This window comes from Microcaecilia unicolor, chromosome 4 (genome assembly GCF_901765095.1).
Source record: "Microcaecilia unicolor chromosome 4, aMicUni1.1, whole genome shotgun sequence".
Lineage (NCBI taxonomy): Eukaryota > Metazoa > Chordata > Amphibia > Gymnophiona > Siphonopidae > Microcaecilia > Microcaecilia unicolor.
This window is the reverse complement of record NC_044034.1, coordinates 241,075,458-241,103,106: the sequence shown is the minus strand read 5'-3', so window position 1 is coordinate 241,103,106 and position 27,649 is coordinate 241,075,458. Positions and strand designations below refer to the sequence as shown.

General features: G+C 46.1%; 1 protein-coding gene across 1 annotated transcript in view; it reads left to right on the top strand.

Annotated features, from left to right (window-relative positions):
• The window catches only part of IPO5 (importin 5), a 358,310-nt gene that overhangs the window by 176,813 nt on the left and 153,848 nt on the right, over positions 1-27,649 (top strand). Inside the window, 2 exon segments of the mRNA XM_030201357.1 lie at positions 11,721-11,817; positions 15,074-15,246. Of these exon segments, the coding sequence (XP_030057217.1) occupies positions 11,721-11,817; positions 15,074-15,246 (270 nt within the window).

Genomic DNA, 27,649 nt, shown 5'->3' with positions numbered 1-27,649 from the left:
CACCCTTCCCAGGTTGAGTTGGGATCTTCACCTCCTTTGCTTGAAACCCTCGCCTTCAATGTTTTGTTTCAAGGAGAACATAGTAACATAGTAGATAATGGCAGATAAAGACCTGCCATCCAGTCTGCCTAACAAGAAACTCATAGCATAAGATATGATGTGAATACTGTATAATGTATACTTGATCTTGATTTGTTCTTGCCATTTTCAGGGCACATACCGTAGAAGTCTTCCTGGCACTGGCCTTCTCCAACTTGTGAAGTTGTCATCAAAGCCCCAATCCAGCCCATCCAAATCAGGGCAAAGACTGTATAAATCTGCCCAGCACTGGCTTTGCTTCCCAATTACTGGTGTTGCCACGTAATTACCACTAAGCTTGTTTTATTCCATGACTTCTATACAGTATTTTTTTGTTTATCCCGTGCATTTTTGAATTCTGTTAGTTTTCATCTCCACCACCTCCTGCAGGAGGGCATTCCATGTATCTTCCACCTTCTCTGTGAAAAAGTACTTCCTGCATTATTCTTGAGTCGGCCCCTCTGCAACCTTAATTCATGTTGTCTAGTTCTACCACCTTCCCATCTCTGGAAAAGGTTTGTAAATTAATACAGACATTCAGATATTTGATTGTCTGTATCATATCACCCCTGTCTCTCCTTTTCTCCAGGGTATACATATTCAGGTCCTCAAGTCTCTCTTCTCGAACATCTTGTGACCCAAACCTCATACCATTTTCCTCTTATCACCCCAAGGTCCCTCTCCTGAGCTGGGCTTATGTTCTGTCCTATGTGATACATCTCCTTTGGATTTCTGTACCCCAAGTGCATCATTCTACACTTCTTGGTACAGGTCCTGTTGGGACTCTTGCCAGTGGAGCCATAGGCCCCAGTGGAGAATGCCTCACCCCCTCTCCCCCCTCCCCCTCTCCCCAGATTTGCGCCTCTTCTAGTGTCCCCACAAGAAAAGGAGAGTGAGGGGTAAGCAAAACAAAAAGGGAGAACTTTCTGCGCAGGGCTGAGAGCCGGGGAGCCTTCTTTCTGTGTCTCCTGAGGGGGACCTGGGTGCTAGTGAGTACTGGGGCCAAAAGCATACCCTAGCCTTCCCTGCAGTGGTCACTTGCATTCCCCTGAGGCCCCAGATTAGAAGTTGGGACCAAGTTTATGGCATCACTTTTGCCTCTGTCCCTTTCAGGCTGGCAGGCACCTAAGCTCACGGACTCATCTCCTTTAGAGGGACCCTGGGCTCTGAAGTTGAGCCCCCGCAGATTTCTTGCCCCCTGTATACTGGGTCAAGGTGTCTTGGGTGCCCAGTAGGAACTTTCTTCCTTTGCTTTCTTCAAGGAAGTTGGACTCAGAGAGGAAGAGTCTGACCTGCAAGCAGTCTAGCTGGAGTCTGGAGAGATCTCCCCTGAGGGGGAGGGGGTTCTCCAGTGGTACACCCCTTTCTAGAAGGAGGAGCTTATGGCTGTGATTGACCAGGTGATTGAGGTCCTTCAGCTGAGGAGTGACCTTGGAAGGAGTCTGGAAGGATACACCATATTGTCGGGTTACTGTAGGCCCTCTACTACTACTACTTATCACTTCTATAGTGCTACAAGGCATAGAGACCTTTCTTTTTCACTGGGCCTTATCGGAGATGGTTGTCAAGGAATGGGAAGCCCTGAGTTCAGTCTTCAGGAGGCCCATGCTTATGATTAGTGTGCCAAATCCCCAGTTACAACATGGCTATACTTACAGTTTCTGAACATTGATGTCTGGTGATGACAGTGACCAAGAAGACCACCATTCTGATGTAAGGTGCTTCTACTCTCAAGGACCATCATGATAGGAAGGTGGAGATGCTGTTGAAGCAGCAGCTCAGATTGAAAGCCCTAGTGGTGCAGTCAGCTATTTGTGGAAGTTGTGGCCAGGGTGATTCTACAGTGTGTCCAGCAGCTTCCTGCTCCCCACCCCCTGAGTTCCTGGTTGGAGTCCGGCACCATCTCCTTACAGACTTTCTAATCTGGTGTTTGAGCATGGTGGTTTTGGCTTCATCACTAGGCAACGAATCCAGCCCCTTTTTAAGGGTTACCTGTTTAGCACCTCCCTGAAGATAAGACCAGGGCAGGGTTCTGGTGCTTAGGAAACAAAATTGGTGGTCCTGGAACTGGGGCTTTATTTTCAGTCATCCAGGAAGGGAGGCTCAGGTACCAAAGGGCAGAGGGGTTAGCCCTTTTGGAGAACTAGGATGGAAGGGTGTCTTGTAGGTCATCTTCTGCTGCCCCAAAGAGTACCCAATGAGTTCTGGTTAGGTTTTATTGTTAGGTTAACTTCCTTGGGGGATTCTAGAGGTGTTCTAAGCCTTGTTAGTGATACTGACGGGCTCCAGGTTGCACCTACTCTTACACCAGTGATATCACTGGAAACTATCATTTTACCTACAACCACTGGTCAGGGACTATAATCCACTGGTTTGCACCTATCCGTTTCTGGTGTACTTCTATGCAAACTCTGTGCCTTGTGTGTCTTGTGAAAATAGGCTTTCCACCTATAATAGTCTGCACAATGGTAAGGGGAGAAGTACAAACAATCTAAATAAGATTACATTATTCTCTTTGCTGTCAAGGAAAATGGTCCTTTCCTGTATGTCCTGACCACACCAGTTCAGATGAGTGAGTTATGTCCCTATGCCAGCAGATGTGAGACAGAAAAACAAGCCAAAAGTACTGAATTGGATTCTAATTGTATGTAGCTTGTGCTCTGGAACAGGGGCATACCTGCTTATGGGGCCACGAGGGCCTGGGCCCCCGTAGATTTGGCCCTGGACCCCCCTGCCGGCGACCCTCTCAACCCCCCCTCCCGCCGCCAACCCCGCCGCCTGCTACCTTTGCTGGTGGGGACCCCAATCCCCGCCACGGAAGTCTTCTTCCTTCATTTGGTTTCTGACTGAGTCTTACTACGTCCTGCACATACAACGTGCAGGACGTCAGACTCGCAGAAACAGAACGAAGCCCTGCAGATCGCAGGGCTTCGTTCTGTTTCTGTGAGACTGACTTCCTGCATGTTGTACATACAGGACGTCAGACTCAGAAACCAAAGGAAGGAAGAAGACTTCGGCTGGTGGGGGTTGGGGTCCCCCGCCAGCAAAGGTGGTAAGCGACGGTGGGCGGGGAGTCGAGAGGGTCATCGGGGGAGGGGGGGGTCAAAGTTGTTGGAGGTGTCTGCAATGGCTGGTGGATGGGGTCGGTGGTGCCGGGGGGGCTAAAATGTGCCCCCTCACCTCGGCTCTGGACCCCCCCCCCCCCCTACCGTTGAAGTCTGGCTACGCCCCTCCGTCTGGAAATGAGCTGCTCTGTTTTTGTTTAAAATGATCCTTTTTTATTTGGATTTGCTTTGTTTTGGGGAAATAGGTGTAAGAGCACAAAATATTTTTCTAAAAATCTGTGGAAGAAATTGCTTTTAAAATATATGGGCTATTGTGTTAGTATTGACCTACAATATTATTAATGTTCAGTATCCTGCTGTTTGATATTCTGCCTATAACCCATGATCTCTAGGCAAATTGCACAAAATAATAGTAAACTTTTCAGATCCAGCCCTAGGTTGTATGATGCACTAAGTGAATCTTTAGCTATGCCCCCTTCCCTCTAGGCAGCTTGAGCCCTTACCCTCACCCCCTTGTAATCCAGCATCTCCCCTTCCTTCCTTCCCACCCCCTATTGAGCATCTCCACTTCTTCTCTAGGCCTCCTCCTAATGTGTCTAGCATCTCCTCTTCCATTTGGAAACTGTGTACCAGTCTTGCATGGTGGTCCTGCAATTTCTTTCAATCCACATGCAGTTTCAAAACTTCAAATAATTTTGTGTTATCTGCAAATTTGAGCACTTCACTTTGTTCTCATTTCCAGTTCATTTGTACATTTTTAAAAAGCACTGGTCCCAGTATTCCCTTTGATACTCCATAACTATATTCCATTGAGAAAATTGGCCATTTAACCCTGTGCTTTTTTTTTTTTTTTTTTTTTTTTAAATCTCTTCTGAATCTATAACAGGAAATTACCTCTTACTCTTGTCCCATTAGTTCATTTTGTTAACCGTTTTCTGATTTTTATCATAGTTGCATTTCTGAAAGTTAAATAATGAATTACTGCATTATCTCTTAAAGTTATTAACTCACATTTGAACATTTGTTTGGCAGAGTAGTACAGGGCTGATTTGACCCTGATCAAAGTAGCCTTGTCAGTCATCTGGAGACCAGAGCAATTGGCTAGCCCTAGAGTCACTCCAACCCTATATCCATGGACATGCAGTTCAGATTCTCTGTGTGACAGCAGTGGTCTATGTGAACAGGCAAGGGGGCACCTAGAGTTCCCTGGTTGCTAGGGAGACTGCACTCCTGATCTGATGGGTATAGGAACACCTGATATCTCATAGCACGATTGGAGAATGTTCGGGCAAATTTCTTAAGCCACCAGACAGACCTCAGGGAGTGGGCACACTCAAATGGGGCCTTCACTGGACCCTAGTTAATCTAATGGCCAGATGATGAGAGATGGATATCACAAGCTAGTGGCATAGCCAGACCTGACATTTTGGGTGGACCCAGAGCTAATATGGTGGACACTATGTATATAGGTATAAGTACTGTTTTTTTGGGTATACTACAAAATGCCTTAGAATGAACTTGATGGATTTCTAAGTAGTCTAGTGTGTGGTAGCACCTCAATAATAGCAACATAATATCCTTTCACTGACAGGTACTTTGTGAAGTAACACTAAATCCTGCAAAGAGGCTTCTTAGAGCATATGTTGCAAACACCACCAGTTCCAATAACAGTACCTCTAAGAAGGCAGCAGTGAATATACACAACAGCAATATGCATCCCATTGGAAAAGCCAGACAAGTCAGACTCTGATCCCCACACAAACCATATGCCAGTTAGGTCCCACCCCAGTTAAGTGGAGCCCAGCTTCGTGGAATAGGTTTCCCCTTTCCCAGAATAGTGGAGTGGCCTAGTGGTTAGGGTGGTGGACTTTGGTCCTGGAGAACTGAGGAACTGAGTTCGATTCCCACTTCAGGCACAGGCAGCTCCTTGTGACTCTGGGCAAGTCACTTAACCCTCCATTGCCTCATGTAAGCCGCATTGAGCCTGCCATGAGTGGGAAAGCGCGGGGTACAAATGTAACAAAAAAAAAAAATTCTTAAATCTAAGGTTGCCCTTCTGTACCATTACTTCATCTACACATTGAGACTTCAGAGCTCTGCTGACATCTTGGGTCCTGCATGTGGAATGAGAAGCATATCTGAAAATAACCTTCATGGTCTGGATTCAACTTTCTACACAAAAGCCTAAATTTGGTATCCAGAACCTCCGTCCCCACAGTTTCCTATATCACTGGTACCCACCGGTACCAAGACAGCCAGCTCTTCCATAGTGCTGTCCAAAATCTTATTTAGGTGATGCATGAGGCCCATCACTTTTGCACTAGGTAGGCAAGTGACAGTGACCCTTACAGCCACCAGCCACTCACCCAGATGCCTACATGCCTAATGATCAAATTCATAACTGAAGTGGCCATCTGAACTTTTCAATCCTGAGCAGACGTTCCTGGAGCAATATTTCTGTGTGAGAAGATACTGCTGGCTGCAGGATTTTTTCCCGCCACACCAAAGTGATGGTCTCCTTCCAGGTGACCTCTCTTCTCCAAATGTGGCCATCTCTGGGAAAACATGACTAAGTCACAGATCTCAAATGTCGATAGTAACCAATTTTCACAGTGTGGGTGAACGTTAAAAAAAAATTTTCACATAAAAGGATGGGGTTAGGACTTTTTGTATTAGATATTGTTTGTTCTATTAAAATTCATTAAAACATCCATGTTTTTTTTTCTGTTGACTTTAGTCATGTTTTCTCAGAGACGGTCATACATCTCTGTAAATGTTCCCTATATGTCTCTGCATCAAGTTTCACTATTCTAGGCTCATTCATTCCCTGAAAACCAGGCAAATTTTGCACCATGTGCACAAATGACCCCTCCCCAACTGGGAGATTATCATACATATGGCATTCAGTGGAAAAGACTGGATATCACCCATTTCACAACTGCTTTCTGCATCTTTGTATTGCTGAGATGTAAAAGTTGCTAAGGGAATAGGGATACCCAAACTTTTTGGCATGTTTTATATGCCAACCTTGGGTGTTTTATTTCTCAATGAACTGCAATTAATTTGCTGTTTAGGGTTAACTTGCTAATGAAAATATCTTATGGTGGCAAATTCCTTCTTTCAAATGGATTTTAGACTGTCTAATCAAACTAATAGCTATCCTTTTTGTTCTAGGCCTGTTGCAAACTAAAACAAGGAAGATCGTGCTGTTGACTGGGTTGGTCTAGGATTTCTGTCCCAGATTATGCTTTGGTAGACTGATGGGTAGATTGTGTATCTTTGTGTTATGCCACCTTTCCTATTTTATGGCGTTCCTTTTCATTCTTTTAAATTTATTTTGTGTTATAAACGCATATTAGGTAGTATGTTAAGTCTGGATAAACGGTAAAGAATTTTAGACTTTTAAAAATCAAAAATTAGTTTTTAGATAGGTTAATAAACCCACAATCCCTTTTCTGGCCCAAGCTTTGTCACTCGATTTCAAAGCAAAGTAATGTTCACTTAATTGCAGAGGCTTCATCTGCTCACAGTACTCCTTGAAAAAAGGAGGAAAGTAGGGCATATGTTTTGCTTGGTGTTTATTTCTGTGTTGTAGGTTTAGCATCTGACACCAAAGTTCAGTGCTTTTTTTTTTTTTTGTAAGAAAAAAGGTACCGGTACTCATACAGCCATGAAGTATATAAAAAGGCATCACTGAAATTCCTTATCAACAGCAGATGAATCCAGGAACTGATGGGTTGTATCCACTTACCAGCAGATGGAGAGAGAGAACACTGAACGAAGGCAGTGAACGTCCAGCTCTTTCTCTCTTCAGTATATCTCTATCTCCAGCAGGTGATGGACGGATTCCTTTCAGCTCCTGGATTCGTGACTTTGGGAGGCTCCTGAGCTTTGCTAGTTGAGCATGGGGGGTGTGGCTGGAGGTGCCAGCTTTGAAGGCATACTTGGCCTCCAGGCCCCTGCCTTACCCCATCTCTCCCTTCCTTCCAGCTTCTCTCTCTGTTGCTGCTGTGTGCCTGCCTTTTGCCTCTTAGCTTTCCTCACAGTGTAAAAAAACAAAAAAAAGACGTTCAATAGAGGCTCCTTTATTTTCTCACTTGTGTGAGACGCTGCAGGCATGTCCAAGCTCCTGTGTGGAGAGTTGTGCTCAGCTCCTCCTGGGAGGGTTCCCGGCTTCAGTTCGCCTGAGTGGGGTAAGTTTGTTTTTTGGTGCGCCACCGCCATTTTTCCAGCGCTCCCGTCTTCTAAGCTTCTTAATGATGGCGGCGGAAGCTGTTAAGCGCTGCTCCCACTGCGGCAAGCGGAGGACCGCGGCGGGGCTCTGCAGCATGAATTGCCTTGATTTTTCAGGCCCGGGGAGCATGGCGGTTTCAGCTGACAAGGACCTTTCCCGCTCTTATGATCTCAGCAGCGAGGGATTCTCGCTTACTTGTTCCTTCTTCGGTTTCTGGGGCAGACGGTCAGGGAGATTCCTTTTCCCCTGAGTTCGTCTTATTAATGCATCAGGTCTTTCTTATGAGGAGAGCTATGCCAGAGTTCTCTAATAGTTCCATGCTTGCTGGTGTTCCTTTGGTCCCAGAGCCTCCTGTTTCTTCTGGGGGCTTGCTACCTTCTTCGCCTGCGGATGCGCCTGACCCTAAGCGCATGCGGGGTTTTCTTTTCTCGGTCTGAAGTAGCCTCCCTATCTCCTCATTCCCCTTCACATTATATTTTTGGGGAGTCAGAGGGCTCTGGTAGGCCCTCTTAGCTGGAGGACCTGGAAGAAGGAGCTGGGTTGCCGCAGGAGCAGGATGACCCTGAGGTGGTCCGTATTTTCCATTGTGAAAAGCTGCCGTCCTTCATTTTGGATGCTTTGCAGGCTCTCAGTATTGAAGATCCTGACGTGGCTCTTGCCTCTTTGTGTAATCCCAAGATGGCCAGTACTAGGAAGCTGACTCGGGCATTCCCAGTCCACGAGTCCATCTAAGAGCTTATAACAGCTCAGTGGTCAGAACCGGATGGGAAAGTGGCTAGAATGATATCTCGCCTTTACCTGATTCGGGAAGAACATCTGGCTTTGTTTGGGCTTCCAAAGGTAGACTCGCTGGTTACGGCGGTTACTAAGAAGACTACTCTCCCTGTAGAAGGTTGGGGGGGGGGGGGGGGTCACTTTAAAAGATATGCAGGATTGTCGCTTGGAGTTTTCCTTAAAGCGTTCTTTCGAGGTTTCAGCCCTTGCACTGCAGGCTGCTATTTGCAGTTCTTACGCAGCTAGAGCATGTCTCTTTTGGCTTCAGCAGCCTCCGGAGGGTTCTCTCTCTCTCTCTCTCATGTGGCCCTGTGTATGGAATCAGCATTGGCCTTCTTGGCTGATGCACTATATGATTGGTAAGGACATCTGCCAAACAGATGTCCTTGATAGTATTGGCTAGACGCCTCCTTTGGCTTCGTCATTGGGCAGCTGATATGGCCTCAAAGCAGCGTTTGGCGAGGTTGCCTTTTAGGGCGAAACTCTTGTTTGGGGAGGATTTGGAGAAGACTGTTAAAGATCTCGGTGATTCTAAGACTCAGCGTCTTCCTGAGGATAAGTCGAAATCCAAGGGTGCCTCCTTCTCTTTCTCCTCGAGAGTGGGCCTCGAGTTCTGCACAGCGTTCCTGTTTTCAACGGAAGACTTATTTTCATTCTGACAAGCGCTCTTCAGGGTCCGGTCAGCAACATAGAAGTCCAGGGATGTCCCGCCCAATGATGGGACGCAGGTCCACTCTTCAGTTCCCCTGCTACATCAGGGGCCAGTGACTATGGAAGATCCCTCCTGCTTTGGTCTTGCGGCCTGGCTATTGAAAGGGCAAAGTTAAGAAAGAAGGGCTATTCTAACTCAGTTATTGCTAATCTGCTGCAGGCCTGCAAGCATTTCACTTCCGCGGCTTACGCTCGAGTTTGGCTCACGTTTGAATCGTGGTGCACCACAAGGTCTTCTTCGCCCCTACTGGTGTTGGTCTCGCAGATTTTGGATTTTTTTCAGGAAGGTTTACAGACGGGGCTAGCCTACAATTCCTTTCGGGTTCAGGTGGCGGCGTTGTCTTGTTTTCGGGGTCGAGTGACTGGGTCTTCCCTGGCTGTTCATCCGGAAGTGTTCCGTTTTTTGCTGGGTAGACTTACATCTTCGCCCTCCTTTGCGTTCTCCGTGCCCACCTTGGAACATGGGGGTAGTTCTGACAGCTCTCCAGAAACCACCTTTCGAACCACTCAAACGCTCATCGGAGAAGGATTTGTTGCTCAAAGCAGTCTTTTTGGTAGCCATGACTTCAGTGTGGAGAGTGTTGGAGCTTCCGGCTCTTTCCTGTTAGGATCCCTTTTTGCAATTCTCAGAATCTGGGGTTACAATCCGACTGTGCTTTCCTTCCTAAGGTTGTTTCGGCCTTCCGTCTCAATCAGCCAGTTTTTCTGCCGTCCTTTCGAAAGGAGGATTTTCCAGATTCGTTTGGACAGTGGCGTCATCTCGATGTCCGCAGAGTTCTGCTGCAGTATTTGCAGATGTCAAATGATTATCGGTGCTCCGATCATCTCTTCGTTTTGTTGGCAGGACCTAGGCACAGTTTTTCTCTGTTTAAAGCCACCATAGCTCGTTGGCTTAAGGACGCCATTTTTTTCTGCTTACCTAGGGTCATGTAGGTCTCCGTTTAAGGCGCATTCCACGCGTGCGATGGCTTCCTCGTGGGCTGAAACGTGTGTCTTCTCTCTTCACGAGATTTTTGGGCAGCTGCTTGGGCTTCTCATCTTTCCTTTGTGCGGCATTATCGGCTGGATGTGGCGGTGCAAGAGGATGCGCGGTTTGGAGCATAGGTTCTCTCCCAAGGAGCCGCAGGTTCCCACCCAATGTAGGGAGTGCTTTGATATATCCCGCCAGTTCCTGGATTCATCTGCTGTTGAAAAGGAAGGAAAACTTAGGACTTACCTGATAATTTTCTTTCCTTTAGTCAAAGCAGATGAATCTAGGATCCCTCCCTGTCTGCCTTTTTGTACACTCGTTTTCAATTTCGCAGATTTTTATATGCAAGCACAACGATTCTACAATTACAGTTATGTATTAGGCTGTTGATAGGATCCCTCCTTTATTCAGGTTTTTTGCTCCAGTTCTAGGGGCAGTTGTTCACTGTGAGGAAAGGTTTTGTGTTCTCTTTCTTCGTTCTGCTTTGGAATGTTCATATACTGATGAGGGAAGGAGCTGGATGTCCAGGGTCACTGCCTTCGTTCAGTGTTCTCTATCTCCACCTACTGGTAGGCGGATACAACCCACCAGTTCCTGGATTCATCTGCTGTAACTAAAGGAAAGAAAATTATCAGGTAAGTCCTAATTTTTCCTTAGTACACAATAGTTCACAGTTCCATCAAAAGAAACTCCTAAGTGACCATACACTAATAAAATATGTAGACAAAAAAATCAGCTGAATTCCCCCCCCCCCCCCCCCCCCCACACCCCCAAAAAAGCCAGACTCTGGCATACAGGATAACACCAGAAAAACAAAAATATTTTCTCCTTGTACTGGTATAAAGGTAGCAGACATAAATTTCAAAAATAGACATATTCTATTCACTACAGTACAAATTAACAACTATAAAACAGATTTACACAACTACCACACTACTTTCTTAAACTAAAAGTAAAATTCTTTTTTCTACCTTTGTTGTCTGGCTATATACTTTTTTCAGCTGTTGGCCCCAGTCTCTGATTTCTGCTTTCCTCGTCTTCTCTTATCTGTATTGCCAGGATTTCCTGTTTGTCATTTTTCTCTCCTCCTTTTCCTTTCAGTTTCTCCGATTTTTATTTTTTGCCTTTGTCCACATTTAGTTCTTTCTTACTATCCAATCTTCAATTTTCCTCTTTACACATCCTACGTTCAGCTTTCCCCTCTCTCCTCCCCACTTCCATCCAGCATTTTCTCCTCTTTTGACTGTGCCTACCTACAGCTTGCCCCTCTCTTCCCCACTTCCAGCATTGCCCCTCCTCTCCTCATCCGGCATCTCACCTTGCCTTCTCTTTCCCATCCAGCATTTCTCCTGCGGCCACTGCTTCTCACAGCAGCGGCGGGCAAGTCAAGGAGTAAAAAGCGTGGAACCGCAGTGCTCAGATGTGCAGAGTTGGCTCTGCTGATCCTCTGCTCATCTGAAGTCAACTTCCTGTTCCAGATTGGCAGAGCCGACAGCGCATGTCCTAGCATTGCAGTTCCACGCCTGCTACTCCTTGCTTTGCCCACTGCTACTGCTCATTGGAAAAAGCAGCTGTGGCTGTGGGGGATGAGTGGGGAAGGAAAAAAAAAAAGGTGCCAGAACACCGTACTGGCACCAAAAAAAACCCTGCCAAAGTTGAACAAATCATAAAAACCAGAGTAGACAATTGAAGTGCCTTTACTGATCCACTCTGCCATAAAGGTGACCAATTTCACTTCTTGGGATTGTAGTGTTTTATAGAAAACAAACTTTTGTTTTATGCTTAAGATGTTATGTTCTACTTTGTATCCTTTAAGTTACCTTGTAGAAAATAAAATGTAGCAATATGGAATGTTTTATAGGTTGATGAAAATATCTTTGTTTTCCAGGTTTGCTATGCTAAAGAGCTTAAGGAAGGGTTCGTGGAGTACACAGAGCAAGTTGTGAAGCTGATGGTTCCTCTGCTGAAGTTTTATTTCCATGATGATATCCTAATCACAATGGTCTTTGTAGACTGTGGATAGCTTTGCTTGCAGAACTCTTTCCTTAGCAGTCTTCTCGCAATCTTTACACTGCAGAGTGGCCTCAATGACCTGTGGTTGTATATGTGCTTATGCAGGAAGTCTGGCTTGTGTATAAATTGCTTTGTGCTGGTCCAAAGGAAGGGGGTGAGAGAAGCCAAATATTTGTTATTGTGCCATGTGGTGCCTGTCCAGTGGCGGCTGCTGCTTTCAGTTCTTAAAAGCATACATCTGCTGCACTGTTTTATGGGAGAAAATGGGGAAATATACATGAGGCTGCCCATTGAGTGTCTTTAGAGCCAAGTGTGGAAGGGGGGGGGGGGGGGTAATGAACAAAGCACAATCCTTAGTAGTATGAAGCTGCACAGTAACATTTATAATGAGGCATAAACCTTTACAAGTTATATTGTACCCACTTTTAGCTTGGGTTGGGTCATTCTTGATTATAATTGCAAATAGATTTGGAAAGGTACTTTTGAAAGGTTGTCCAAATCAGAACGTCCCAAGCGGACATCCATCTTGCAAACCTCCTCAAGCAGGATACAGCCTGTATGAAAATAATGTGAATGGATGTCCATTTGCTGAGAACATCAAGTTTACAAACTGAAGTGTCCAAATTTTGAATTTGGGGGAAACAAGGGACATGTTTAACAATGCTGTTATACAGATGCTCAATGGCACATAGATGTCTATGCAGAGCAGAGGGGCAGTCTAGTGGTTAGTGCAGTGGACTGTAAACCAAGGGACCCAGGTTCAAATCCCACTTTAGCTCTTTATTTTTGTAACTGTGAACCCTCCAGGAATAGAAAAGTACCTGCTGTACCTGAATGTACACCACTCCAGTAGCCTCCAGACTTGCGGGTGTCTTATATATTTAGGTACAGTAGCTATTTTTCTGTTTCTGGGGGGCTCACATTTTTAAAAAAGTTCATGTGGGATTTAAACCAGGGTCCCTTAGTTTACAGTTCACTGCACTAACCACTAGGCTACTCCTCAGACCTGCCTCCTGCTCTGTGAAGAATACCCATACCAGAAGCTGTTATAGAGCCTGGTATCCTCTTCGTGGTATTGTTTAATAAGAGTTTTAAAGCGATTGGTCCTAAGCTTTGGAACAATTTGTCATTCACCCTGCGGACAATGAAAAATGTTGATCTGTTCAAAAGGGTATTAAAATCCTTGCTATTTCGATAGCCATTTGATAATTGAATAATACGATGCTATTCTAAGGCTATACAGACTATCACTTAGTTGAAATTTGAATAGTTTATTACTGTTTCTGTCCTTGTCAAGTACGTTTTTTTTATGAACGTATTTCTGTGAACCACTGAGCACTTTCGGATCATGTGGTCTATAAATATTTTATTTTAAATAAATTTCATGGGAGAGGGAAGGGGACCGCAATCACTGGGGGATTAAGGTGGCGTTATGACGGCTGCTCACTCAGAGCACCTTTCTGTAACCTGGGCATTCCTGAAACGGGTCTAAATAAGGAATGCTGTTGGATGTCCAGATTTCAGGCCGTCCCTAGTCCTGCGCAGAACACACTATTTGCACGTACTGCAGTATTGGACATCCCTATTCTGCCTTTGCAAAATCAGGATTTGGATGTTTCAAGCATATGGATGTCCATTTTGGCCTTTTGAGAGGTCTGTATCCTTTGAGTGCCTTACCTTAACAGTGTTTAATGTAAATTTGTCTAGAATAAACACAAATGTAAAAATATTTGATAAAGAAAATTATGTACAAGGCAGTAAAGGGTGGCCAGACATCAAACCAGATGAGTGGCAAAGTGAAGGAAAATAAACTGTCCTAAGTAATTCTAATAGACTTTGTAATGAATAAACAATTGAAAAAATCCCTCTGAACAGTTTCTAAAGATCATCAGTTGTAAGAGGGTGACTCAAAGAAAAAAAAAAATTAGGCCATGAAAAAGGTAGGAAAAGGAGTTCATTTCATATAAGGTGCAAAGAACGTCATAACCATTCTTAATACATTTTCCCTTTAAAATAGGCTCATAAGGTACATTGGGTACAGCAGTACCACTATACGATATAAATCTCCCCCCACCACACACACACACTTTTCCTTGGTCAAAAGTTTTCTTTTGCTTAATTTTCTTAGCTTGCGGTCTTCTGAATTGCTCAGGAAGAGACTTCTACAAATCATCTGCAGATTCATTTGCTTTAATTTTGACATTTGTGTTCTGCTTAACCAAAAGAGTTCTAGGTGGATAACAAAAAATGAAGTACATTTAAAAATCAAGTATCATCATAGCAATCATAACATACAATAATAAATGTATGTTTATATAGAACATTTTTATGTATGTTTTTATTGTTAGTCACTTAGTTTTAAGCGGGGTATAAATCAAACCTGAACCAGTGGTCCATCAGTAAACACCATAAGGTAGACAGCTGAGGCAGATGTGTCAAGTGATTGAATGTAAGGTATCTCCAAAATATTTGTGAAATAGCCCAGTTTTTAATTAGGCATCAGAATTCTACATATTCAAAAGTGGTCCTAATTTCCAAGGGCAGGGAGTTCCATAATTTTGTCTCTTTTCCCAATATCGTAGATGGATCTTAAAGCCCTGTTAGATTGAGATAACCTCACATAATGTAACAGATAGGTCTCAACCCATATAATTTATACACTAGGATTAATAATTTGAATTCAGTTCTCGCTTTAAAAGGAGGTAGTTATTTTTCCCCCCTCAAGTTTGATACAGCTTTGTTGCTCCAGATTTGAATGCTAAAGCTGTCTAACATAGTATGAAAATAAGCATTGTGAAGCTAGTGGGTAAGTTTTAGGTTGAATGAAATGAAGCAGGTACCCACTGGCAAGTTGAATTAGTGATTTCAAACTATTTCAAACTATTGGCAGTGCTTGAAGCAAATTACCCAGGAAAAGAAGAAGAAATCTAGAAATGTGTGTGTGTGGGGTTTGTTTTTTTTTTGTTTTTTTTGCCTGTGATTACAGTTACAGTATTGTTCTTGAGACTCAAGTGGTCTGTCATTAGTCTCTGAGGGGGCTGTGGGGAGGGAATGGAGCACCTAGCTCAACCTAAATTTTTTACTGCATGCTGGTTTCAGATTGCTATATTGAAATAATGCATAGTTTGCTGTATTAACTAATATGTAACACATCAAAAACTCTCAAAAAGGACAGCTCTCTAAGAGGTTTGGGGGTTAAGCAAATTGTTTTCCTTAACAACTGAAAACGTGTTCGTGTAGCAGCAGCAGAATCTATGCCTCTACTACTTGAATGTGCTAGAGTCCGTGGTCCAGAATACCTCACCCAGATGTGGCACTTCATGTGTGATGCTTTGATCAAAGCCATTGGTACAGAGCCAGATTCAGATGTGCTGTCAGAAATTATGCATTCATTTGCAAAGGTGAATATTTTTTTCATCAGTGATCAAAGAAGGTGATAGGTTGGATAGAAAATGTGGGTTTTTTCATTTGAGCTCATGGTTTAAAATGCAGTTTTGTTGGGGTACAGAGATGGTTGTCAAATATTTTTTCAGTTTATAACTGTTTATGTACATACAAATTTGTTAAATAGATCCATTTGCTGAGGACAGGCAGGATGGCCAGTCATCTGTGTGGCACTCCATGCCAATGATGATCTTCAAAACTTTCCTGGAAAGTTACTACCTCACAGACCTGTTTAGTCAGTTTGTTTGCAAACTACAGTCTTGTGACACAACTTTTTCAGTCAGCAAAAAAATTCATGGTTCGAGTCTTCAGTTGTTTTTCTTCTTGTCCCTTTAGTACAATCATTCCCAAATTGTGGACCATGACCCTAAATGGGGTTTCAAAATCAGTGGATAGATTTTAGATAGTATTTGGGCACCTGTCCACCTGCAGCTGACAGCAGTAGTCAGTGCAGGGCCTGTGAATCTGTGCACACATGCACACACACTGCCATCACACCTCTTACCATACAGGTTTCCTGTTGGACCAAAAATCTTTCAGAGGGCCTAGGCTTGTGAGTGTATACTGTTGTTTTGACTACAGCAGTGCTTATCCATCTTTTGTGGTTGTGACCACCTGATTACTTCCGATACAATTGTGGGACTCCCTGGAAGTGCAGGAGCAAGGAGATTAGACTTTACCTGTATGCCTTTCCTAGATTTTACCTGTGCGCTTTCCCAAGCAACTTTGTCAGGAGAGAAGCTTAGCCCAGTTTTGCTCCTGGATATGTTCAGAATCTATTCCAGGCTTTTGCTGAGGAGCAGGCTGAGACTAACGGGCTCTGTGTTTAAATTTAAATACACTTGATGATATACTTTTCAAAAACCAACATCAAAACGATGTACATGACAAAACACACATACATAATAAAAAACCTGAAGCAGTGTACATGATATTCTCCGAGGACAAGCAGGCTGCTTGTTCTCACTGATGGGTGAAGTCCACGGCAGCCCCTCCAATCGGAATCTTCACTAGCAAAGTCCTTTGCTAGCCCTCGCGCGCCCGCGCGCACCGCGCATGTGCGGCCGTCTTCCCGCCCGAAACCGGCTCGAGCCGGCCAGTCTTCTTTCGTCCGCACTCGGTACGGTCGTGTTTTCGCCGTGTCGAGCCCCGGAAAGTCGACCTCGCGCGTCCTTTTTCGACGTGTTTTTTCTTCGGAAAATCCTTTAAAACTGTTCGGGAAGTGTTCCGGAAGCCCCCTCGGGTTTCGTTTGCCCCTTCCCGTATTTTCAGATTTTGCCCCGGTAAGTTTTCTTTCGTTGTCGGGGTAGGCCTCTTTTCGGCCTCGGTCGAGATTTTTCTCCCTCAAAGTTTTGGTGCTCATTTCGCCATTTCGGATTTTGATTTCGCCGGCGTGATTTTTCCGCCCATTACATCGAAGCCTTCCAGCGGCTTCAAGAAGTGCACCCAGTGCGCCCGGGTAATCTCGCTCACTGACAGGCACGCGTCGTGTCTTCAGTGTCTGGGGGCCGAGCACCGCCCTCAGGCCTGTAGTCTGTGTTCCCTTTTGCAAAGGCGGACTCAGGTAGCGAGATTGGCCCAGTGGAACGTTTTGTTCTCGGGCTCTTCGTCGGCATCGGCACCGGGGGTATCGAGTGCATCGACGTCTTCAGCGTCCAGAGCTTCATCCTCGGCTGCCAGTGCATCGAGGCATCGGCCCTCTGCATCGGCGCCGAGACATCGGATAGCTGCATCGAAGTCGGTGGTACCGGGACCTCGTCTGCTGATGTCGTCGGACGGTGGTGCATCGTCGGGAGTGCAGGTGAGGGCTGTCCATTCCCCTGCTGGTGGCGGTGAGCCTTCGGGTGGGTCTCCCCCTACCCTGAGGGCTCCTGTGGTACAGCCCCCCCGAGACCGACCTCCTTCGGCCTCGGCCCCGAGGAAGCGACGGCTGGATTCTACGTCCTCCTCATCGGTACCGGGAAGCTCCGGTGACATGCTTCGTTCCAAGAAGTCGAAGAAGCATCGTCACCGGTCCCCTTCCCGTGTCGGTACCGAGAGCTCTGGGTCGCCGAGGGAGTCGGCACCCAGCAGGCATCGGCACCGAGAGGACCGCTCACCCTCTGTTCAGGAGGTGTCGATGCGCTCCACTCTGGACAGCCCGGAACAGCCTCCACGCCCGGAACAGGTTCTGACGTCGACGACTGCATCGACTTCCATGCCTTTCTCTGCAGCCGCTCTGAACGAGAGCCTCCGGGCCGTTCTCCCGGCAGGTCCATCGCCCGAGGTGAGGTCTCCGGCGTCGGTGCCGCGTGCGGTGCCGGCTGCCGTCGCCTCCCAGGAAGGCTCCCCGACTACGTCGGCGGAGGGAGCTTCGCCGATGCGGGCGAGGGAGTCTACCTCTCGACGCCCCCATCGTGGACGTGGCTCCACAGAGTCGAGTCGGGCACGGTTGCAGACACAGGTCCGTGAACTTGTGTCTGACACCGAGGGTGAGGCCTCGTGGGAAGAGGAAGAAGACCCCAGATATTTCTCTGACGAGGAGTCTGAGGGTCTTCCTTCCTATCCCACTCCCTCTCCTGAAAGACAGCTTTCTCCTCCTGAGAGTCTGTCTTTCGCTTCCTTTGTCCGGGAGATGTCTACGGCCATCCCCTTCCCGGTGGTTGTGGAGGACGAGCCCAGGGCTGAAATGTTTGAGCTCCTGGACTATCCTTCTCCACCTAAGGAAGCGTCCACTGTTCCCCTGCACCATGTCCTCAAAAAGACATTGCTGGCGAACTGGACCAAGCCTTTAACTAATCCCCACATCCCCAAGAAGATCGAGTCCCAGTACCGGATCCATGGGGACCCAGATCTGATGGGCACCCAGTTGCCTCATGATTCTGGAGTTGTGGATCTGGCCCTAAAGAAGGCTAAGAGTTCTAGGGAGCATGCTTCGGCGCCCCCGGGCAAGGACTCTAGAACCTTGGACTCCTTTGGGAGGAAGGCCTACCATTCTTCTATGCTCGTGGCCAAAATTCAGTCTTACCAGCTTTACACGAGCATACACATGCGGAACAATGTGCGGCAGTTGGCGGGCTTGGTTGATGCTCTCCCCCCTGAGCAAGCCAAGCCTTTTCAGGAGGTGGTCAGGCAGCTGAAGGCGTGCAGAAAATTCCTGGCCAGAGGGGTGTATGACACCTTTGATGTTGTGTCCAAGGCCGCTGCTCAAGGTGTGGTGATGCGCAGGCTCTCATGGCTGCGTGCCTCCGACCTGGAGAATAGAATCCAGCAGTGGATTGCGGACTCGCCTTGCCATGCGGATAATATTTTTGGAGAGAAAGTCGAACAGGTGGTAGAGCAGCTCCACCAGCGGGACACCGCATTCGACAAGTTCTCCCGCCGGCAGCCTTCAGCTTCTACCTCTACAGGTAGACGATTTTTCGGGGGAAGGAAGACTGTTCCCTACTCTTCTGGCAAGCGTAGGTACAATCCTCCTTCTCGACAGCCTGCGGCCCAGGCTAAGCCCCAGCGCGCTCGCTTTCGTCAGCAGCGTGCGACTCAGCAAGGCCCCTCGGCTCCCCAGCAAAAGCAAGGGGCGAGCTTTTGACTGTCTCCAGCAGAGCATAGCCGCCATCCAAGTGTCAGTGCCGGGCGACCTGCCAGTCGGAGGGAGGTTGAAAGCTTTTCACCAAAGGTGGCCTCTCATAACCTCCGATCAGTGGGTTCTCCAAATAGTCCAGCAAGGATACACCCTCAATTTGGCCTCAAAACCTCCAAATTGTCCACCGGGAGCTCAGTCTTACAGCTTCCAGCACAAGCAGGTACTTGCAGAGGAACTCTCCGCCCTTCTCAGCGCCAATGCGGTCGAGCCCGTGCCATCCGGGCAAGAAGGGCTGGGAATTCTATTCCAGGTACTTCCTTGTGGAAAAGAAAACAGGGGGGACGCGTCCCATCCTAGACCTAAGGGCCCTGAACAAATATCTGGTCAAAGAAAAGTTCAGGATGCTTTCCCTGGGCACCCTACTTCCCATGATTCAGGAAAACGATTGGCTATGCTCTCTGGACTTGAAGGATGCCTACACACACATCCCGATACTGCCAGCTCACAGACAGTATCTGCGATTTCAGCTGGGCACACGTCACTTCCAGTACTGTATGCAACCCTTTGGGCTCGCCTCTGCGCCCAGGGTGTTCACAAAGTGCTTGGCTGTAGTAGCAGCAGCACTTCACAGGCTGGGGGTGCACGTGTTCCCATATCTCGACGATTGGCTGGTGAAGAACACGTCCGAGGCAGGAGCCCTGCAGTCCATGCAGATGACTATTCGCCTCCTGGAGCTACTGGGGTTTGTGATAAATTACCCAAAGTCCCATCTTCTCCCGGCGCAGAGACTCGAATTCATAGGAGCTCTGCTGGATTCTCGGACGGCTCGCGCCTATCTCCCAGAGGCGAGGGCCAACAACTTGTTGTCCCTCGTCTCGCGGGTGCGATCGTCCCAGCAGATCACAGCTCGGCAGATGTTGAGATTGCTAGGCCACATGGCCTCCACAGTTCATGTGACTCCCATGGCCCGCCTTCACATGAGATCTGCTCAATGGACCCTAGCTTCCCAGTGGTTTCAGGCTGCTGGGGATCTAGAAGACGTGATCCACCTGTCCACGAGTTTTCTCGAATCCCTGTATTGGTGGACGATTTGCTCCAATTTGACTCTGGGATGTCCTTTCCAAATTCCTCAGCCACAAAAAGTGCTGACCACGGATGCGTCTCTCCTGGGATGGGGAGCTCATGTCGATGGGCTTCACACCCAAGGAAGCTGGTCCCTCCAGGAACGCGATCTACAGATCAATCTTCTGGAGTTGCGAGCGATCTGGAACGCTCTGAAGGCTTTCAGAGACCGGCTGTCCCACCAAATTATCCAAATTCAGACAGACAACCAGGTTGCCATGTACTACGTCAACAAGCAGGGGGGCACCGGATCTCGCCCCCTGTGTCAGGAAGCCGTCAGCATGTGGCTCTGGGCTCGCCGTCACGGCATGGTGCTCCAAGCCACATATCTGGCAGGCGTAAACAACAGTCTGGCCGACAGGTTGAGCAGGATTATGCAACCTCACGAGTGGTCGCTCAATTCCCGAGTGGTGCGCCAGATCTTCCAAGCGTGGGGCACCCCCTTGGTGGATCTCTTCGCATCTCGAGCAAACCACAAAGTCCCTCAGTTCTGTTCCAGGCTTCAGGCCCACGGCAGACTGGCATCGGATGCCTTCCTCCTGCATTGGGGGGAGGGCCTGCTGTATGCTTATCCTCCCATTCCTCTGATGGGGAAGACTTTGTTGAAACTCAAGCAAGACCGAGGCACCATGATTCTGATTGCTCCCTTTTGGCCGCGTCAGATCTGGTTCCCTCTTCTTCTGGAGTTGTCCTCCGAAGAACCGTGGAGATTGGAGTGTTTTCCGACTCTCATCACGCAGGACGAAGGGGCTCTTCTGCATCCCAACCTCCGGTCCCTGGCTCTCACGGCCTGGATGTTGAGAGCGTAGACTTTGCCTCTTTGGGTCTGTCAGAGGGTGTCTCCCGTATCTTGCTTGCTTCCAGGAAAGATTCCACTAAGAGGAGTTACTTCTTTCTATGGAGGAGGTTTGCCGTCTGGTGTGACAGCAAGGCCCTAGATCCTCGCTCTTGTCCTACACAGACCCTGCTTGAATACCTTCTGCACTTGTCTGAGTCTGGTCTCAAGACCAACTCTGTAAGGGTTCACCTTAGTGCAATCAGTGCATACCATTACCGTGTGGAAGGTAAGCCGATCTCAGGACAGCCTTTAGTTGTTCGCTTCATGAGAGGTTTGCTTTTGTCAAAGCCCCCTGTCAAGCCTCCTACAGTGTCATGGGATCTCAATGTCGTTCTCACCCAGCTGATGAAACCTCCTTTTGAGCCACTGAACTCCTGCCATCTGAAGTACTTGACCTGGAAGGTCATTTTCTTGGTGGCAGTTACTTCAGCTCGTAGAGTCAGTGAGCTTCAGGCCCTGGTAGCCCAGGCCCCTTACACCAAATTTCATCATAACAGAGTAGTCCTCCGCACTCACCCTAAGTTCTTGCCAAAGGTCGTGTCGGAGTTCCATCTGAACCAGTCAATTGTCTTGCCAACATTCTTTCCCCGTCCTCATTCCTGCCCTGCTGAACGTCAGCTGCACACATTGGACTGCAAGAGAGCATTGGCCTTCTATCTGGAGCGGACACAGCCCAACAGACAGTCCGCCCAATTGTTTGTTTCTTTTGATCCCAATAGGAGGGGAGTGGCTGTGGGGAAACGCACCATATCCAATTGGCTAGCAGATTGCATTTCCTTCACTTACGCCCAGGCGGGGCTGGCTCTTGAGGGTCATGTCACGGCTCATAATGTTAGAGCCATGGCTGCGTCGGTAGCCCACTTGAAGTCAGCCTCCATTGAAGAAATTTGCAAAGCTGCGACGTGGTCATCTGTCCACACATTCACATCCCATTACTGCCTGCAGTAGGATACCCGACGCGACAGTCGGTTCGGGCAGTCAGTTCTTCAGAACCTGTTTGGGCTTTAGGATCCAACTCCACCCCCCGAGGGCCCTGTTTGTTCTGTTCCAGGCTCTACTCTCAGTTAGTTGGTAAATTTTTTAGGTCAATCTCAGTTATGTACTCGCCGTTGCGAGGCCCAATTGACCATGGTTGTTGTTTTGAGTGAGCCTGGGGGCTAGGGATACCCCATCAGTGAGAACAAGCAGCCTGCTTGTCCTCGGAGAAAGCGAATGCTACATACCTGTAGAAGGTATTCTCCGAGGACAGCAGGCTGATTGTTCTCACAAACCCGCCCGCCTCCCCTTTGGAGTTGTGTCTTCCCTTGTCTTTGTTTTGCTACATATGAGACTGGCCGGCTCGAGCCGGTTTCAGGCGGGAAGACGGCCGCGCATGCGCGGTGCGCGCGGGCGCGCGAGGGCTAGCAAAGGACTTTGCTAGTGAAGATTCCGATTGGAGGGGCTGCCGTGGACGTCACCCATCAGTGAGAACAATCAGCCTGCTGTCCTCGGAGAATACCTTCTACAGGTATGTAGCATTCGCTGTATGCTAGTTTAAAATAATTTAAAAGAAGCCAGTATAAACAAACTGCAAAAACAAGAGCAGGATCCCTGCTGTTTGTCTTTTTGGTTTTACAGTTTGTTTATACTGGCTTGTTTTTAATTATTGTAAGTTAACATTTTATCGTGTCAATGTGCTACTGCAGGCAGCTTGTGGGTCTCCAGCCTCAGCATTGAGGCTATCAACTCCATAGCTTCTTGCCAGGCAAAGAATTTGGAATTTGCCCATGAGCCACTCCTTGAGGGCCACCATCAATAAAAGCTGGGCTCAAGTGGTGCAGTCGTGCCCTTCAGAGACCTGGGGTGTATTGAGCTCCTCGAAAGATGTTTCACCCTGTTTGAGGCTTAAGAGGGCAACCTATCCTCATGTCAGGAGTGATGGCAGTCTTTGAGAAGCAGCTCACAACAGCAAACGAGAAATCTCCCTCAGAAGATCTCGTTTACTGAATTTATAAGGGAGATGGCTAAGGCCGTCAGATTTTCTTTAGAGAGAGAGCAGGAACCCAAAACAGAAACAATAGATGTCTCTAGTTCTTTGACCTTACGAAAAGAAGTTGTGAACGTGCCCGTTTACAGAAGCCTGAAGGAAGTACAGATGAGCATATGGGAGACCTCCTCTGTACCTCTTCTTAATAAGGTTGACCCTATGTGTAGCAGTGCTTATTAATTTTGTTGAGGTTGTGACCCCATGATAGCAGCTGAATAAAATGGGCTCCTCTGGGAGGCACAGAATAATAATGCACCTATTTATTTATTTATTTGTTGCATTTGTATCCCACATTTTCCCACCTATTTGCAGGCTCAATGTGGCTTACATTGTTCCGTCATGGCAATCGCCATTCCAGAATGAAAGATACAATTGGTATTACATAAAGAACATGGGTGATATAGTGGAATTAATCAATCGTGTATAAAGAGATCATATTCGGGATAACAGATAAAAAGTTCATATGATGGATCATTGTGGTATGCTTTGTTGAAGATGCAAGTCTTCAGAGGTGTCATTAGGTTGAAGAGGGGTCGGCAAGACTGGTGATCCTTGGGGAACTCTGCATTCAGGTTTCCATGGAGCTGAGTTTTTCGAATTAGATTTTACTTGGTATGTTCTTGCGGTTAGGAAGCCTTTTAACCAGCTAAGAACGTTTCCTCCAACTCCAAAGTATTCTAGGATGTTTAATAATATTTTATGGCTTACCATGTCGAATGTGCTGGACATGTCAAATTGTAGGAGAAGTATACTATTGCCAGTTGCAATTGCTTGTTTAAATTTGGTTAGAAGAGTAATTAGTACTGTTTTATTGCTGTGGTTGGACCGAAATCCTGATTGAGAATCATAGAGAATTTGTTTTAAGTAGTCGAGTTGCTTGGTTACCATGCCTTCCATTAGTTTGGTTACCAGAGGGATAGATGCTACTGGGCAGTAGTTGGTTAAGTCACTTGTTTTTTTTCTTTGAATCCTTAGGTATTGGGGTAAGTAGAATATTTCCTTTATCCTTTGGAAAGGGTCCGTGTTGTAACATATAATTCAAGTGCATCGTGAGGTCTGTTATGAATCGTTGAGGGGCGAATTTTATAAGGTTGTCGGGGCATATGTCTAGTGTGCAGTGGGATTTGGCGAACCTGTTGATCGTTTGGGAGATGGTATCGTCCAAGAGCATATCGAAGTTTGTCCAGGTTCGGTCTGCTGGGTGTTCATCAGGGGTTGGATCTAGACGATCAAGGAATTTTACATAGTCTGTGGTATTGATTGGTAACATGAGTCGTAGCTTTACAATTTTCTCATTGAAGTATTTCGCAAGATTGTCTGCTGATGGGGTGTCTGTGATGTTTGAAGTAACCGGTGTAGTATCTAATAATTTGTTCACAAGTTGGAAAAGGTTATGTGTATCTTTGTAGTCTGGCCCTATTTTAGTTTTATAATATGATCTTTTGGTTTGTCTAATGGTATATTTGTATTTTCTTTGTAGTGGTTTCCAAGCGTTGTGTGGATTAGTCTTTCTTTTTATTCCATGCTCGTTCTAGCCTTCTAACTTGTGTTTTTTGGGTTTTTTTTTTCAATTCCTCATTAAACCATGGTATTGAGTTCTGTCTACGTGAGGTTCTAGTTTGCAATGGTGCTATGTTGTCTAATATGCTTTTGCATCTGTTGTCCCATTCTAGGAAAAAGTGTTTCGAGTCTGTTTGTGCTGACCATTCGTTCTTGTAGATTTGTTGCCAAAATGTTACAGGGTCAATTTGGCCTCTTGTGGTATAGGTTACACGTTCTTGATTATGGTGTGAGTCTTTTTTTCTCCATTTTAGGGAAAGATTTGTAATGGTCAGACCATGATATGTCTGTACACTTTATATCTGTTAGTACGAGATTTAAATCTGAAGAGAATTTGTATGTAATGATGTCAAGTGTGTGTCCTTTAATGTGGGTTGCCTGCATATTTGGCCAGTAGAGATCCCATAGCTGGAAGAAATCCTTGCATTCACGTGCATTAGTTGAGTTGGGGTCTTCTAGGTGAAGGTTGATATCCCCTACTATAAGTAGGTTAGAGTTTGATACACATGTGTTCGATATGAAGTCCATGAGGTGTGGTTGGCAGTCATGCCAATTTCCTGGTGGTCTATAAAACAGGATAATGTTTAGTTGGTCGAGCAGGTTTGAGTGGTTGATTCTGAGGCAATTTCGAGTTGGGGGGATTATGGATTCAGCAGTTGTTGTTACGATGAAGTGAGATCTTTGGATTACAGCTATGCCTCCTCCTCTTTTTTTCATTTCTTGTCCAGTGGGTGATTTTGTAACCTGTGGGGGGGGGGGGGCATAGATCTAAAATTATGTGGTCTTTAAGATCGTGAATCCAGGTTTCGCTGATGAATAGAAGATCAAAATAGTCTATTGTGATCCAGTCTGCTGCTGTTGTTTTGTTGACTACTGATCTGGCGTTTATATATCCCACTTGGATTGTTTGGTAGGGATTGGTTAGGTTCAAAGATGTTCATTTTTATTAGTTGTCTAATCACCTATGAAGAGCCCACCCAGGTTTGAGACTAAATGTGGATTTGTGAGACCTCACTTGGGGTCATGATAAGGATTGAGAAGTTCTGATGTATAGAGTTCAGAAGACTCTAGAATTTGAGAAGGTAAAGCTTCTCTACTATTCCATGGAGATAGAATTCATTGTCAAAAGAGCCAAGAGTATGAAGACTTGCTTCTCGGTGCCCCTTGGCGGACCTTGGAATCTTTTGGGAAGTAATTTTCAGAATGCTATGCTCACATACTGCATAATATCTTGCTGGCTGTTCATGAGCATATACTTGCGGAACATTGTGTGCAGCATAACAGAGTTTGCTGACACACTTCCTTGGGAGAAGGCCAATGAACTGTGAGCTGGTAGCCAAGAGAAAGGAATGTGGAAAATACATGCTCACTTATTTTCAACATGGCATGAAGAACCTCTGCAATAGGGACTGGTACTCAACAGAATTACATGGCTGTGGGCTTCAGACCTCAAGCCAGAAGTGCAGGAGAAGCTTGCTGACTTGCCTTTACCATGGTGAGAATCTCTTTTGAGATGAGGAGTTAAGAGGCTGCTACCCTCATGCAGCACTCAGACACTTAAGAGCCTCCCAAGGCCCACTTTAACCAAGCCTCCTCTTCCAGGAGAGGTTTTATAGCAGAGAACAATGGAGATTATACTCTCATAGGATAGGTATCCTCTATTTCCCAAACAAGAACCTCCCTCTTGCACGAGATACCCAAGGGCCCAGAAGCTGGTGCCACAGTTAAAACTAGGGACAGGGTTTTGACTGTCTCCAGCATAGCATAACTTAAATCCCTATAAAAGTTTCGAACAACCTTCCAGTACGAGGAGGGTGAATGTTTTTACAACAAGATGGATTTTGAAAATTGTGGAGGGTTGCCATCTGCAGTTAGAGAACAGTCCCTTAAATTTCCCACCAAGAGCATCAATTAATCTCTCAGCATCTGGAATTTCTTCCCAAGGATCTCTTCCCACTTGCAGGCTAATGTGGTCAAGCCAGTTCCACCACAGGGATAGAAGGAAGAGGTTTTATTCCTTATTATAAAATACAGGAGAAACTTTATCCTGCTCGGGATCTAAAGGCACTGAAGTATCTAGCCAGTGAAATTCAGGATTTCCTTAGGCACCCTCATTTTCAGTTCTAAAAAGGGAATTGGTTATGCTGTTTGGACTTGAAGGATGCTTATACAGATACATGCAAGTCACAAGAAGAATCTGAAATTCACAGTAGGAAAACACCATTTCTAGTATTGATACTGTTAGTTGGCCTTCCGTCACACCAAGAGTGTTCACAAAATGCCTAGCAGTTTTTGCAGCATCTGTACGCAGACTGGGGATACATGTGTTCCTTACTTGAACAATTGGCTGGTCAAGAGCACATCAGAGGAAGGTGCAAAAGAAACAATTTACATGATCATTTGGGTGCTAGGGTTTGCTTTAAGAGTTGCCATAATGGGACAGACCAAATGGTGGATCAAACCCAGTATCCTGTTTTCCAACAATGGCCACTCCAGGTCACAAGTATCTGGCAAGATCCCAGAACAGTAAAACAGACTTTGTTGCTTATCCTAAAAATAAGCAGTGGATTTTCTCAAGTCCATCTTAATAATGGGTTATGGACTTTTCTTTTTGGAAATTATCCAAACTTTTAAAACCCTGCTAAGTTAACTGCTTTTACCACATTCTCTGGCAACAAATTCTAGAGTTTAATTACATGTTGAGTGGAGAAATATTTTCTCTGATTTGTTTAAAATTTACAACTTAGTAGCTTCATTGTATTCCCCCTAGTCCTAGAATTTTTGGAAAGAGTAAAATGAGTGATTCACATCTACCCGTTCCACTCAGTGACTTCTGTCATATCTCCCTTCAGTAGTCTCTTCATCAAGCTGAAGAACCCTAGCCGCTTTAGCCTTTCCTCATAGGGAAATCATCCCATCCCCATTATCATTTTTGTCACCCTTCTCTGTACCTTTTCTACTTTCTCTATATCTTTTTTTGAGATGCAGTGACCAGAATTGCACACAGTATTCAAGGTGCATTCGCACCATGGAGTGGTACAGTAGCATAACATTCTCATTTTTGCTTTCCATTCCTAATAATACCAAACATTCTATTTGCTTTCTTAGCAGCCACTGCACACTGAGCAGATGGTATTGATGTATCATTAAGAATGACAACTAGCTCCTTTTCCTGGGCGATGACTCCTAATGTGGAACTTTGCATCATGTAGCTATAGTTCGGGTTCCTCTTTCCCACATGCATCACTTTGC